Source organism: Echinococcus granulosus (assembly GCF_000524195.1).
Source record: "Echinococcus granulosus chromosome Unknown EG_S00120, whole genome shotgun sequence".
NCBI lineage: Eukaryota > Metazoa > Platyhelminthes > Cestoda > Cyclophyllidea > Taeniidae > Echinococcus > Echinococcus granulosus.
The window spans coordinates 180,060-195,264 of record NW_020170500.1 but is presented as its reverse complement, the minus strand read 5'-3'; the positions used below and the strand labels follow the sequence as shown (position 1 = coordinate 195,264).

The 15,205-nt window shown below is 44.0% G+C and overlaps 1 protein-coding gene across 1 annotated transcript; it reads left to right on the top strand. All coding sequences in view use genetic code 11, as the record gives it.

Annotated features, from left to right (window-relative positions):
• Window positions 1–1,149: 1,149 nt before the first annotated feature.
• On the top strand, window positions 1,150–13,753 carry EGR_08816 (Aristaless-related homeobox protein; the record flags this gene model as incomplete). Its single annotated transcript, XM_024498065.1, has 8 exons — window positions 1,150–1,458; window positions 2,757–2,802; window positions 4,508–4,594; window positions 6,052–6,218; window positions 6,446–7,006; window positions 11,884–12,253; window positions 12,373–13,008; window positions 13,524–13,753. 8 exons carry the CDS (start codon window positions 1,150–1,152, stop codon window positions 13,751–13,753), a joined length of 2,406 nt encoding a protein of 801 aa, XP_024347537.1.
• Window positions 13,754–15,205: the final 1,452 nt, after the last annotated feature.

Genomic DNA, 15,205 nt, shown 5'->3' with positions numbered 1-15,205 from the left:
AGAAATATCCTCACAGGTAGAGAGAGATAGAAGTCGAGAGGGCGGAGAGAGAGAGAGGGAGAGTGGCCGGAAGTCCGCTTTTGTGTCAGCTGTGTGTGCCTCTCAACAATGCCGTCGAGCCGCGAGCGAAAATCTCTCGTTTAATTAATTTTCAGGAAGTTTGCTCGCGCTTACTCCCACACCTGTCCGCGCCCAGGGAGTTTCGTCTCTCCCATAAAATCAGGAGATGGGTTTAAAAAAAGGTGGACGCAATTCTGATTATGCATCTACTGATGTGAGAAAAAATGGCCTTCGGTGATGCCTCTAATAATGACCAAACTGTTCACTTTTTATGTCTAGGAGATTTGCAGTGATTGACGTTTATATAATAAAAAGGTCTCGGAGGTATCGCATTTCCGTCATCGCTCACACGTATCATTTGCTAAGGTGGTCTTCCAGAAGGAAATGATTAGCAGGTTTATTGTCGATGTCAGGTGGACCACCCCCGAACATTTCTTTCTCTTCGGTGATATTTTCTTTTGGGCCACGACAGGGAGTAAATAAACAGATAAGTGAGAAGGTTAATTTACCTCCCACTTTCACCACCAAGACCACACTTGTGACAACTAGTTGCATCAAATCGGATGTCCACTGTCAACAGCCTTAACATTTACTGAACTGAGAATTCAGTAGTATGGTAGCTTATTTTAGCCTTAACTTCTATTCAGCCTAATTAAAAAATAATTAAGGCCGATGGATAAACTTTTCTCATCCCTTGCTAAAAGACCACTCTTTTTGATTGTAAGTACCAACTAGACCTACCTTCGGTTAAATAAAAAAGCATTTAACACAAACTTTGTCCATTTTTCCGTCCTCCTCCCGACTACCTCCAAAAACTCCACTTTGGGTCAAAAAGTTCAAGGGCCAATGACGTCAAGATAAAACAACTCCCACCTTCTTCCTCCTGCTTGAAACAATGTGCACGCAAGCGGCTGTCATAGTTGACAGTTCCTTGAATCAGGGCGAAAGGTGGAGACCAATTTCAAATTACCTCTAATTAAGATTTTTTGACAAAGATTTCACCAGTTCTTTTGAAGTTGGGTAACTTTAACTATGCATATCGTGTTATTCAACACTCTGCCTGTGCAGTCAAGAGAAATTCTTGAAAAAATGTGGGGAGGTCAAAATAACCTTCCGGTATTGTCATTTGCAGCGGAAAGTGGATACACCCAGCTCGGAGGTCCAACAATCCATCACCATGCTTTCAGGGAACAACTCTCACAAAGCAGCAGTAGTCACGACCACAAAACAAAGACGGAAACGACCACAGTTGAGCAGACGACAAACGAGTCGAAACCGTCTATGGTGGATCGTGTCATATCTTCTCCTCACTCCGAGGCAACCAGCAATGGACAGGAGTCATATTCGACTTCCTCGAATCCTCCACCCAACAACAACAGTAACAACCAACTCAATGAGGTTCGCCCATTTCCTAGATGTTAAACTACTTACACAATGCCACTGTAGTAAACAGTTACAGGACGTTCAAGTTTTAGCACTTCTTTGTTTCAGCATCCTGTACAGCCTTTGGAAACTTATCTCAGCGTCTAACTAACAGGGCTTGTCAGTACGATTAAAATTAACCTTCTGAGGATACAAAGTGTCAATTAGTGTACTCCACTGGCTGTGTTGTGTTAACTGCTCCACAGAGAAGGATAAGTTCGACTCTTGTACGATGGGCAGTGCGCCGTCCACAGGAGTGGCCTCTGTCCTGTGACCTGAGAATCACCGTGGTCGAAATAAGTTAAATGTTTTCGAACTAATTGCCTACTGCGTCTGAGAGACAAAACTGTCCTGTTGTGAAACTGCTACACTTAAAGGCTATCAAAGGCAAGAGTGGAGATCTAAAGGTTGAAGTGTACGTCCACCAATTCTTATCGAATCCATCCATCCATTCTTCCATGCTATTGCTTTCAGCCACTACCCTGGTTAACGATGTGTACTGACCCACGACAAGTGCTACGGATATTAGTACATTATTAGGGCACACACACTTTACTACGGCATCTACTGCAGTCACAGCGTCATGCCTACCTAAACATGGCAATTTCAAGGTCCCGATTTGACTTGAACATCTTTTCCTCTACTTAAGAATATGGGTTTATGTCAAGATAGTTGTAAATTATTCACATCGGTACATTTTTTTTTCATACACCACCTTAAAAGGCCTACAAAGGTCTACATTTTTGTTGATATGTCATGAAAATATTTGACCTGAGGATTGAAAACTCAAGTAGGTAGGGTTAAAGTACATTTCATGTGGTCACATAAATATTTTCCTAATAATGTTGTGATTTTCTTGCTGCATATCTTTTAAATTTGACATCTGATGAAAGGTCTCATTCTACTTTCAATGAATAGGCACCAGATGGGGCACTTAGGTTGAGCTCACCGGCAGGTAACCATCCCACCTTAAATAGCTCCAGTCGTGCAGCAGATCTATGAACATAAGGTGGAAATAAAGACAAGTTTTGAAGAGAGTAAGAAATATACTAGTATTCTTTGTAGATCAAAACCTCTCCACAGATACACTCCTGCGCTAAAAAACTGAATTCGTGGGATTTGTTGAGCAAAACATCAAAGCGTCTTGGTTACAAGGTGTAATCCTCTCTCAATGGGACACAAGCTTGCAGCCACTTCCCCTTTTATAAGAGGCTTTGCCTCCACATGAAAAAAATCTAGGCCCTGCTACTTCCATTTTTATTATACTTTTATAGCTCATCTGTCTACTTGACTTCATCCTTGGTCATGTGATTGGCGAATGTTAGTGTCAAGACAAGGTGTCCGTCATCACTTGGGCAAAATATGAATCAGAGGACTAAACAGACAGTGAGAAAGGAATTCAGGTTGAAGCAACTTTATGGTCTCTCTCGTCTTTTTGGAGAGTTTTTTTTGGAGGAGGAAGAATCACGTGTATTAGAAATGTGAATTTTGAGTGGATCAAGCCCAAGTTAGTCAATCAGTCAGCTAGACGAATGAAAATACACGAGAAGCTTTTATAACGTGTTTGAAGGAGGTGAAGAACACTATGTGTTACCAGTGGTTGAACTCATCTATTCATCTCCTTAATTTCAATCACGACTTTCTCTTCTCAGCTAAGTGTGACCCTCAGTTGACCTTGACACGTCAATCTCCCATTACATTGGTGGCACATGATTCTACCTTAGTAGCTACCATGCGGGATCTTTCCCAAACCCAATCACCTATCTTAAAGTAATTTTATCGACTAAAAGAAAGTAATTTTTAAACTACTTATTTCTGGACGGTAGATTCTGCCATTGTCTATGCCAAGGAAAGCTAGCTTTCGAGGCTTCACAGACGTGCCGCACCACAATCACCTCAAATTACACTCACTAAGTTATCCCAACCGACAATTTAGGATACAAGATGTTAAAGTAAGAGGAAAGTAGAAAGCACTGATAAGATTACCTCACTGATGGATTAATGCCTACCTGCGCCTTGTACACGTCTCTACCGGTTATAACCCCAACCACACAAACTTTTTGGTCACCTGAAATAGGAGGGTGATTTACTATTCGTGTCCAAAAGGTCTGGTGTGGTCTACAAGCATGGACGCGGGGTCACATCGCTTAGATGGTGGGCGAGTCCACGAAGGCAGAAGATTCCGCTTACCTACGAGTATACTGCAATGCTGGATATCAAACTTAGCCATCCGCAAGACAATTTTAACTAAAGTTGTCTCCATAGTTACTTCCTAGTGCTTTTGCTAGGGGGCTACCTCGGGGGACGCTCAATAATCACAACTGTCTCCAGTATGGCAGCAAAAACTTGCACAACTAAGCCTACTCCTACTCTTTGACCTTGAACTTTTTATATCCACTTCATCTTTGTTCATAACCAACCAATCCGTTTAAGGGACGCAGTTTGGTGCGGCTGGTAGTGACCACACATTTGTACTATTTTGAGTGCCCCATATATGCAACTGAATTACCGATTACTAAGCCTGGGCTTCACTTCTGTGCTGGTTAAAAGAACTCCCACGGATTGTTAAAAAGACGAGACATTTGAGCTGTAGGAATTGGAAAAAAATACAGTGTCTACCCTGCAAAGTGGGAGCCAGAGCTCTCAAGACTGCCTGATTACCTTTTCATTTCTTTTGTGTTAATTAGTGCTTCCATGTCTACATGCTTGAAGTGAGACCCAGCAGCAGCAGTAGTAGAAACATCCGCACGCACCCACGCACGTGGTTATCAAGGTGGTAGGATCATTGCTGGTTCCCTTTGCTGCCCCTCCTCCCCCTCTCCACCCTAAGACCATGTCTATCAGTTAGCGGCAAGGGAATTGGAAGCATATGTTGGCGCCACCTAATTGACTTACCTTCCTCCTCCCAACTAGAAGTGTAGGGGTGGGGCAATATGGGCGAGGAGACAAAAAAGATGGCATCACCAGAACCACTTGGCGCCGGTGGAGAGAAATTTTCCCTCCTCTCCTAACTAATCTCCATTAGCACAAGAGACTTCTGTCCACCTTAGACGCCAGGCGAAGATGCTCTGCACTGAACTCTGTACCATTGGTGGCGGTGGCGGTGGCGGTGGTGGGTGCAGTAACTAGCTGACTCCCCACTCGAATACCTACTCAAAATTGCCCACCTAATGAGGCAAGAAAGAGGAGGGGGGCAAATTTATCGCAAGTAGATCGCCAATGTATCTTGCCTTGCCTAAAATGGGAATAGGGAGGAGAAGTACTGTATTGTGAATAAAAATGTGGAGTATAACTTTGTCCTCTTTCATTCCTAAAACCGTTTACTGTAGTAGATTGTACTGGATGAAATTATGGAGCTCCAGTACTTAACCATCAGTACCTTCTCAATCACCTCCCCTCTCTTTCCCTCACGTCTTCCTCCTCTAGGCTACTTCCTAGATCCGAAAGCCAAAAGTAAACTTCTCATTTCATCCAGTTGAGGGGGATTCCTTATCCACCGAAATGCAAGATGAACAAAGACCGTCTTAAGTAATTAATTAATTACTTACACTTTTTAATGCGTATTAATGAGGGACACAGAAATTCCAATGATGGACAGGTGGTGATACGATTTATCACAATTAATCACACCTCTAGAGTCGAGTAGAGAGAGAGAGAGAGAGAGAGAATGAGGATAAATTGCCCTTGTTTGGGGCTAGTTGAAGCTGCTTCTCTACCTCTCCTCTGGTGACGCCCAGTAATGTATCTCCAACCAGCAGCAAGGTGAGGAGAGGGAAGGGGAGGGGAGGAGCAAGGCAGGGACGCAGTTTAAAAATGACCCTAATTGCTTCCGACTGCAGGGGATGGGGCTGGCAGTAATGCCTAGTGTATCCTCCTACACTTGACATAGTAACCCTAGAAAAAGGGAAGGGAAGAAAGAGAGAGAGCGAGTCCATATCCATTAACAACTCAAATTCATTTTATCTTCCAACCTCTGTGTGTGTATGTGTCCGTGTTCGCTCGCATGCGGTTTACCACCCGCGATGATATGCGAATCGCGGATTGGGCTAACTGATGATTTAAGAGAAAACTAAAGTGCTGCAAATTTTAGGCGAGAAAGGGGAGAAAAAGAGAGAGGAGTGGAGTGTGACAATTGCATTTCACACTGTCCTGGTTATTAAACAACAGCATTAACCACTGTGCAAGCTCCATTGGGTTATTTCCACCTCTTCTCTCTCTCTTTCACTACCTCGTTGATTTAATAATTTCGGTGGAGGTACTTTGTGTCACTTAGATTAATATGTTTCCCCAAAACCCACACATTTGTGACTCCCATATTCTTACATTAAGTAAATAGATCAGGAGGACACTAGAACCCATTAATTCACAAAAAAAACAGAAGACGGTCCGCATAAAGCCGTTTCTTAATCTATCTTAGAGGTGTTAGAGGATGTCTACGTGGAAATTCACTTCGGATGTGCAGATTGGCTAACGGACTGTTGACAGACCCTAATGCCTGGAGTCTGCGAAGACGGAAGAGCCCGAGATAGTAAACATCTTCCTGTTATGCAGTTACCCTCTCCTCTTAAGGGTTTTTCGCCAACGACCATAACAACTTGGTCGATGCTTTCAAAAGCAACCACAGACCAAGAACGATTTTACGTCAAGGGAGTAAGACGTTTGACCCCAAAGTCAGTGATGAGTCTCAAGGTGGGACGATGCTTCATATCAGTCGCATCCACAAACCAAACCCACAGGTTAGGGTAGCTCCATGGAGCTAATATCTAACAGTTCCCTCTCCGAGCTTACCCTGGGGACGTTATGACATCCAGAAAGGACTGTGTTGTAATGGTACAGAAGAGCTGATGCGGTGTTAATAGAAATGTCTTGACCTCATGATGGAGACCGTAACATACATTCCGTATCAAGTCGACATTTTCTTCTCAGTCACAGATGTTTAATTGAAGTTCGTTTTTGAATTCAGACTCTAAACACCGATGCAGACAAATCATTGGAAGAAATGAAACAGTCCCAACAGCCGTCGGAATCAACACTAGGTAGGATATACACCGACATTCTGAAACGGACGATTGGTTTGGGCACAAATCAATCAACTGTTCCCAAATTGGAAGCTACTACGAGCAGCAGTGGTGGCTATAATGACTACGAGGATGATAATGTTGGAACAGACGATGAAGATGTGGAAACGTACTCTCGTACACACTTCACCAAGACGCCAGCGAATAACGCTTCCGGCAGCAGTAATGGTGGCTTTGATAGCTACCATGCTCTTGTAGGCTATGAATCACAGAATACCAGTGCTGCCACATCTTGTGTAGCCGCTGTCAACAGTGTTGCCATAGCAGCAGCTGCAGCAGCTGCAGCAGCTGCCGCGGCTTCAGCGAAACAGAAACGCCATCGAACTCGATTCACTCCGGGTCAACTGAACGAGTTGGAAAGGGTGTTTGCAAAAACGCACTATCCAGACATCTTCATGCGGGAGGAGTTGGCGTTACGGATCGGGCTCACGGAGTCGAGAGTTCAGGTGAGTTGCATTTCTACACTATTACAACCTGTGACGCCGTTCAAATGTTATCCAAGGAATTTACTTATGCGATAAAAAGCGATATAAAACAGAATGTGGAGTAAGTGAAGTAAGTAAACTAAGTAAGTTAGAGAATTTTATTTAAAATAGAAAAGATTTGAGTTCAAAGTTCATTTTGTGGAGCCATCCACAAACTACTCCATGGAATCCCATTTGTTTGTGCCAAATTGGAATTGTAAATGCAACAGGACCAAATTAGTTCTCTCTCTCTCCGCACCCCTAATAACCACAACTTAAGTCGGGGTACACTACTCGTCATTATTTTGGATTGCAGTTTTTTGCATTTTTTGATGAAAATGCAAGCCTACAGACAATGAATTCGCAAAGATGGGTGTATATCACGCAAGGGCAATCTCGTGCTCTCCTTTCCGCTCCTGCTCTCACTCCTCCTCCCTCCCCACGCCCCCTATCGCGAGCGTGTGTACGCGAAAGCGACTAGTCGGAGGGGCGGTGGGTAAGAGGGGCCGTGGCGTAGGTGGCGGTGGGAGCGGGGGGGAGAAGGATGAAGCAGCTGATGCCTGCTCATAGGCTGGGCAATTTTGTCCTCAAAGGGGGGCCGGGGGGATGCGAGAGATGTGTGTTCTGTGCGGGTGAGTTCTGTTCACCCCCATGCGCACGTACGTGTGCGTACGCCTTAGGCCAGTGTGATTAGGCGGTATTTTGCTGGCCAAACACAACTTCTCGCTAGATCGCATGCACACACGCACGCACTCCTTGATTTATGCTCAAATGATGTGCGTGTGTGCATGCATGCGTGTGGAAAAGTTCACCTCGATCTCTTTATCCTTCCACCTCCCTCCTCATCCCTATCGTCCCCCACCTGCATTCGCGACCGAAGAGGGAGTGAATATACTCAGCGACGTCTTGCTTAATTGCTGACGCGGGGGGAGGGGGGGGGGCAAAGGAGAACGACATTGTTTTGCAGCAACACCACTAGATATATCCGATTTCAGTTCTTTCCCAACGATTGCGAGTCGTACGTAAAAATTAACCTGATAGGAAACTACTGCCGAGCCGCGACTTCGTTTCATCAAAATCACGGTGCAAATGATTGTTTAACAAGTGCAAAATCAACCTATTGTACACCCACTTAACACAACAGGCAATCACATAGTACCAAACAATATAGCTACTTTGGAACCCCCAAAAATACAATCAAGGGAGGACTTCATTGCACCTGAGCCAATCTGCTCTCAAGTGCCAGCCCTTAATCTGGCAACAATGGTACTTCGTTATTATTTTTTATTTCGTCCACCAAATCAGTTTCTGTAAGCCTCTACTTAGCAGCTGGGCAATCTTAATTAATTTTGACTGTGTAAAGGCACTGTCCCCCAATGCAATGCGCCAACTAAGATTTGCCGATATACTGCTGTTATTAGAAATGACAGAAGACGCCTCCCTTCGTTCCGCTGGCGAAAATGGAAGAAGGTTGTGCATTTACTGGAGAGAGAGGGAGCCACGGTTTTATCACTTTGAGCACCGCCCTTATGGATCAGTGGGTCATTAAAAGACGTTAATGCGGTTTAGGAAAACGTTTAATGGGGAACAGATGGGTATTTAAATAAACTGGTTGAGTTTTCTTGGATTGGTCCCTCTCTTAACAGGAATCTCAATTATGGCTGAAAAAGAAGATTGTTTACCATTAAAATGTAGAAGGAGTGGAAGTGCCATGAAGCCCAGATGATGGTGAAGACCCCGCCTATCTAAATATCTTTACTTTAAAAATCCCCTCTTCTCTTGAGCGTCATCCTTAGCGCATCAACCATAACGAAACGGAAAAAGAGGCATGGCAGAAACTACTTATTTAAGCGGAAGTAGTATGCGCGGTAGAATTTGTCGGGACTCTAAAAAAACGTCTTTTGAAAAGTGTAATATATCAGGGTATCGATAACTCAAAACAATAGGACAAGTAGCTGGATGATATGCTATTTTATGCGTCAACCACTCCTCTTTCTGATACCTGTCTGAATGCACCACTTAAGAAAGGGTTGTCAGCTCCTGTCAACCATATAAGCAGCTGTGTTCAGGACCACACACTGAGCACTTCTTCAAGGTCAACTTCGGATCTCCACAACCCGATTTTGCTGTATCATTGGTCCTTGTGCATAACTCAAGTCGGGGTTTACCGACAGTCAACTCCGATTCGACAACTCCTCTGTAGTCATTCTCTGCAAACCCTGCCATTTACAGGAGACAACTTTCGGCTGTAGTGCTTAGATGCGGTAACCAGCTAACGGATTCGAGTCCACAATTCGAATCATTGCTACTTCAATTTGAAAGGTCCTTTAATTAACGTAGAGGAGACATTGACTGCCATGACAACCAACCCACGGAGGCTGGGGAGCCCTCAAAGTTAAAAATACGAATGAAGTCAGTATCTTTGTTTACAGAAAGAGGAAAAGGAAAGAAGGAACACAGAAAATTTCGAGGATTTCTGCTAAAGGCGGAGAGAGTTGGATGTTTAGTCGAGTCACACCTCTGTCTACAACAGATATGACTGTCCCTTTCCGTCCTGCCTTTACTCCCCAAACCACGGAGTGGCATCGAATTTGCCTCAACCACCTCCTCTGCCTCGAGCTATGCTCGTTTGCCTGACGCGTGAGATGTCATGATACCGCACCCGTGAGTCGCAGAAAATTCAAAGATGCCGCACCCTCACAAGCACAGACGCACATACACACTCAGGAGAGGGATAGTTACACAGACCACATACGAGTGGCCACGCAGCCACTTACACGAGAACAGCTTGTGCACGCCAGAAGCTTGACACCTCAACAAGGCGATTACTCACCGGACACGACAAGGGGGGGCCAAGGCAGGAGGGAAGAGGCGGTGGGCACAAAATGGGACGCTGTTTCGTTGTCCCGCGCAATTTTGAGGGGCTTCAGCATGGCGAATTTCTGTAGGAAAGCACTGGACCGCTCGAAAGTCTGATCGGAAAGTATCAGAAATGATTTGCTTAACTTTTTCATTTTTTTGCATTGACTGAATGAATCCTATTTATGTAGTTATTTAAATTTCTATGAGTAGAAAATATTATGCATGGTAAAGGGTCAGTTTGTGTGCTAGCCTCTAGTAATTTCATCATCAAGGTGGCAAAGAAAAATGGAGTTTATTTTTCTTATGGAGCTTTACTGCTTGCAATTCAGTCAAACCACTTGAGGAGGAATTTTGGTGGTTAGATATCAGAAACTGATTAGGGATAGATGTCACATATATGTGACGCTAGTAGAGAAAGTGCTAATTTGCTACTGAAGTAGTAACTTAACAAAATTCTTTTTTAAAATAGTGTTGAAAATGGAAAAAAACCGTATTAGATAAAGATATTAATTGCCGATGCTACAAGGTTGGCTTATAAGTTGACGTGGCCGGCCCGATCAGTCTGAAATATGTTTTGACACTCCTCCTTTTAATACTAAAATGCCGTTAAGTGATTTCCTCCAAAAAATATTAAATTTTCGAATTTTTCGTCTTAATTCCCATTATCGGATAGATTTTTTCCCTCCATCCATCCAAGGTGCGGAAGCAAGGGGAGGAGGAGGTCAGAGACTGACAGCCATTATTTCCTTCCCCATTGTATCAATGTCGAACGTGCCTGTTAGGTCGTCTAGTTAAGGTGAAGACTCATTTTATTTCATGAGCTAAAATTAATTAAAATTTGCGATTTTCGCTAGCAATATCTCCAACGGCTGGTAGATAATGCTCTAAAGGAGTCCTCAGTGCTCTTACAATGCACCTGTTTATTGGGAAGAATTCGTATTTCCGAAATTTTGAATGGACCAACTTAGCTGGTCGTGACCAATAAAACGACTTTACTGACAGTCTTCCTCCTGTTCATAGCCTTCTGCAAACGCCAGATAGATTGTGCGGTGATTGACTATTACTGTCAGAGGGTATCAAAATCTACTTGGGGTACACCAATCACGTCTACCTTTCAAGATCGTATTTAGATTGTCAAGTGGGACGAAAAATAAGGCAGTTCACCAATACGCTATTCTTTATTCCACTTTAAAACCCATTCCTACACCGTGACATGTCATTTAGGCGCGTCTGCTTGACGAACCGATTGCAACCTTCCAGAAGCTAGCTTCTTGCTGCAATTGGAGGAGGTGTGGCAGCTGAAGGCACCGCTCAGGGCTAGTTTAAAACAAATTGCTGGATCCTGGGGGAAAAACATTTAGAGGAACAGTCTCCAAGCCTCACGGTCTTCACCTCCATCACCTACATTGCTTGCTGACTGAATGACTGACTAAGTGGCATGTGCTGAATAGTGGATTTTGTGCCGATTGTTCACCTAGGCGATCCACTCACTATAGTAGAGGACTTCTTTGTGTGTGTACGTGTGAGTGTGTCTGTGGTGGACTGTAGTGAAAAAATTGCACCCTTCGAACTTCTTGCTGAATGTTTAATGATTACAACTGTAAAGGAGTCAATTGGAAGGAAGCGTTCTTCCTACAGGACAAAGTAAAACCTCATGCTGCCACAGAAAACCCACCCTTGAGAACACCTTGAGGATGAGGGAGAAGGCCGTGCTGCCTCATCTGCAACCTTACCCTCCCTCCTTCCTTGACTAATATTTCCCCGAGTAACCAAAGTGAAAGTGTATTTTATAAAGCCCTTTTGTAATGGTTCATCTTGGCTTCAGACATTCTGGATAAACTTCTTTTTTCCATTGTAAGCCTTCCAGGGATAATAAGTGTAAGTTTACGGGATCTTTGAAAGAAGGGAATGTTGTCGGAAAGGAATGGTTAGGAGTACAGAAAAGTGCTGTGAAATCAGTGACAAGTGACTAATAAGTCGATATTCCTGCCATTTAGGTGTGGTTCCAAAACCGACGAGCCAAGTGGAAGAAACGTAAAAAGACAGGTAGTAATAGTAGCAGCAGTGGTGCTGGTGTCAGTGGTAATACCAATTCCAATGTCAGTTCAGCCTTCAAGACGCCCTCTTTAACAATGAACAGTCTAGCAAGGGGATTGGAATCCGCCCAAAACATTTTCGTGAAGGCCAGTCAACATTCCACAACACCTCCAAGTCTGTCGTTACTCCACGCAGCGTGTAGTAGAGCGGCCGTTCAATTGTCACCCGAACATCTTGGTGTCTACAACCCGCCTCCACCTTCAAATCGCATTTCACCCTACTCAACCGCCTCCATGGCAGGTGGAGGCGGTGGTAGTAGTGTCTATTCGGGTAAGCTCCAAAAGGATACCGATTTTACCAAGATCTTTAGTACTTTTTATCCGCTTTTCCACGTGAATAAATTTTAGTGAGGGCAATTAGTAATGTCATCAATTATGGAACGATTTTAGGCGGCTACTGCATGGAAGACCTGACGCACTCAGCCATGTTTAAGCAAGCAATGCTGACCAATAGCGTTCACTCCGGGGGTGGCAATCCAGCCTCAAGCCAATCACGAGAGGCCTCCCCACCACCACCACCTCAACACCCACACGCCCCCCTGCATCCCTCATGGCCCCCCACCTATCAAAGCTCTCGACCCACTTCAGTTCCCATCTCTGGTACTTTTCAGTCATCCATCCCCGATTCCCTTGTTACCGATGCTCTTATGAACCAATACAGTGGCCTCCTGGCTTCTAGGCGTAATCCGTCTGTGGAGGAACCTCCTATACCTCCACCACCACCTCCCCATCCGCCACCTCCACCACTCCAATCAATGCATTATCAGGAGTACGAGGCACTAAGCAACATTGAGGCGACGATGCAAGATTGCTACCAAGGTCTTTTAGCTCAGCGGAGGCTAGGAGATTTTGAGTTCTGTGAACGAGGACGTCCTCAGTGGGTGGAGGGAGAGGATGGAGAGAGGATTGGTGAGGTGACACCTTTCCCCTTCGTCAGTGGTGCTGATTCTGTTAACGGTGGCGGTGACACTTCAGCTATTCCTAATGCTAATGGAAATAGAGGAACTGGCTATTGTTCGCCTCTTGGTAAGTGAGATGGCAAAATGTGACAAAAAAATACGTTTTCCATGTAATTTTAAGTTGACAGTATGTGCGTTAAGTGTCAGGCAGGTGTTTTACTACCGGACCTAATGTTTGTCCACAGGAATGGCTGCTGTGCCATGTGCCGGGGATGTTCAGAGCCGCCGCAACCGAGATCCTCACTATCAGATGTATTACGGCCGACCTTAGGTTAGGGTTATGGTTAACAAGATACTTCGTTCGTCACCACAGGCTGGTAAATTCAGGCATGCGTACCCAACGCTGCCCTCCACCTCGAGTCGGGACTAGACTAGGCTGATACAAGAGATTCGTGTCGACTATTAGTAGTCGCAATGGGGTGAACGACTGGCTTACAACTGCTGGAATTGTTGCAAGATAGAACTTGAAATCTCGGTTTCATTGAATGTCCACATTTTTCGACCATATCGGCTAGCGTTTTGTTTAATATATTTTGGATTAGTCGAGTACAAGTACTTTATTAACTGACTGTTTTATTTTAGATGAGAAATCTATAGAAGGTCTAACGGTGTCCAACTCGTATTTCTCCGCACGTTCAGCTATCCCCAACCCGTACTCAGAAAATGAGAATCCCTCTACAGAGGATGGCCACAAAAGCTTCGTACTCGATGTTGGTCAACCAAATGACACCTCATGCGCACTAGTTCATTACAATATGTCTCCTCTGTCCAAGAAATCGCGACTGAGTCAGCAAAACGGACTCCGAGCGTAGCCCTCCTCCTGCCTGTAAATAATCTAATAACTTTACTACTGATAATAATTACGTAGGCAGTTTGGTCTCATTGAGGTGAGCGTGGTAAAGCCTTGTTAACACGGTTACTTCCCCTTCCCTAACTGGTGCATTGCTCTGTTTTAGGGGCATAAATACTTTCGGGAACAAGTAGAGGACTACAGTTCCATCGCTTATTCATCCTAATCACTACTGTATAAATGTACATGTACTCCTTCCTTTCTTCCTCCCTTCCTCAATTTTACGCATCTGTCACATGCCTAGTCGTTGTCTCCATTTCGGTATTTACGATAACTAATTTTATTGTTTAAAAACTTGTTTTTATTCCCAGTTCACAATTTGCACATTGTGTGCGTTTCCAGTTTGATTTTTAGGGCAATTTCCTTGTTATTTTAAGTCAAAATGGGGGAGGGGCGACTTTTTCCAAAAGCAATGTATGTTCGGTTCCTTTGGTTCATTCATTTATGTTAGTAAATGCTAGACGATACTCTACGGCAACCACTTTGTTTTTCTTAATCACTTTTAGGAGGAAAAGTTTTTCCTTAAAGCATAATGAGAAAGGGGCTATCAAGTCCTCTTATAGCCCTCTAACTCCACCCAATGAGTAAAAACCGATAGTTTCCAAACGTCAACACCATTTCGACAGTCCCTCTTTAGTGAGTCTTTACAGTTCATCACTCACACAAGATATCCCTCTTCCGTGATAGTTAACGCGTAATCCAATCGAGGAAATAAAAGCCAAGTTCTATTACTACTTCTACATCATCTTTCAAGGTGAATTGAGGTACATAAGAGGGCAGAAACAGGACATTATTAAGAAATAACTGCGGCTGGAACTAGATTTGTTTGCCTTAGAGCGGTTGTTTTATGGATAACCCATGATTTCACCCTTTGCTTTTTGAAGGCCGAAACGTAAAATCGCAAAAGTCATTTTCAATTACCTGTCAGTCAGCAAGCAGTCAAAAACAGCGCGCAGTTGTAACTTGCGTGGATGAAGAGGAAAACTGAAAATTGAGAGTATCGAAAATCTTTTGGTCTTTCATCAGTTTGAGACAATCTCGAGTCCCAGAGAGAAGATTTAACTGACTTTAGTAGACAGCCTAAAATAGAAAAATAGAAACGACAGACGGACGCACACCTTCCTGTGCAGTTGGGTTCTAGAAAGCCATTACATCGAGATGGACCGAAAACCACACGTGCTTTAGGGTCACATGGCCTTGTCGGGTTTTTTACTTTATCACCAAAAGACTCGCCAAATATATGTGTGATCCACCGTGACAAGCTCGATTGTGTAAATACAGATAGCATTCCCACCCTTCTAGTAAACAACGCCAGAATTTGTAAACTTAGTACAGACAGAGACAAACGATTGGAGTAGCCGCCTAGCTTCCACACGCGCCACGTTAGGGCCATGCCTACTATCTTCCAGCGCTA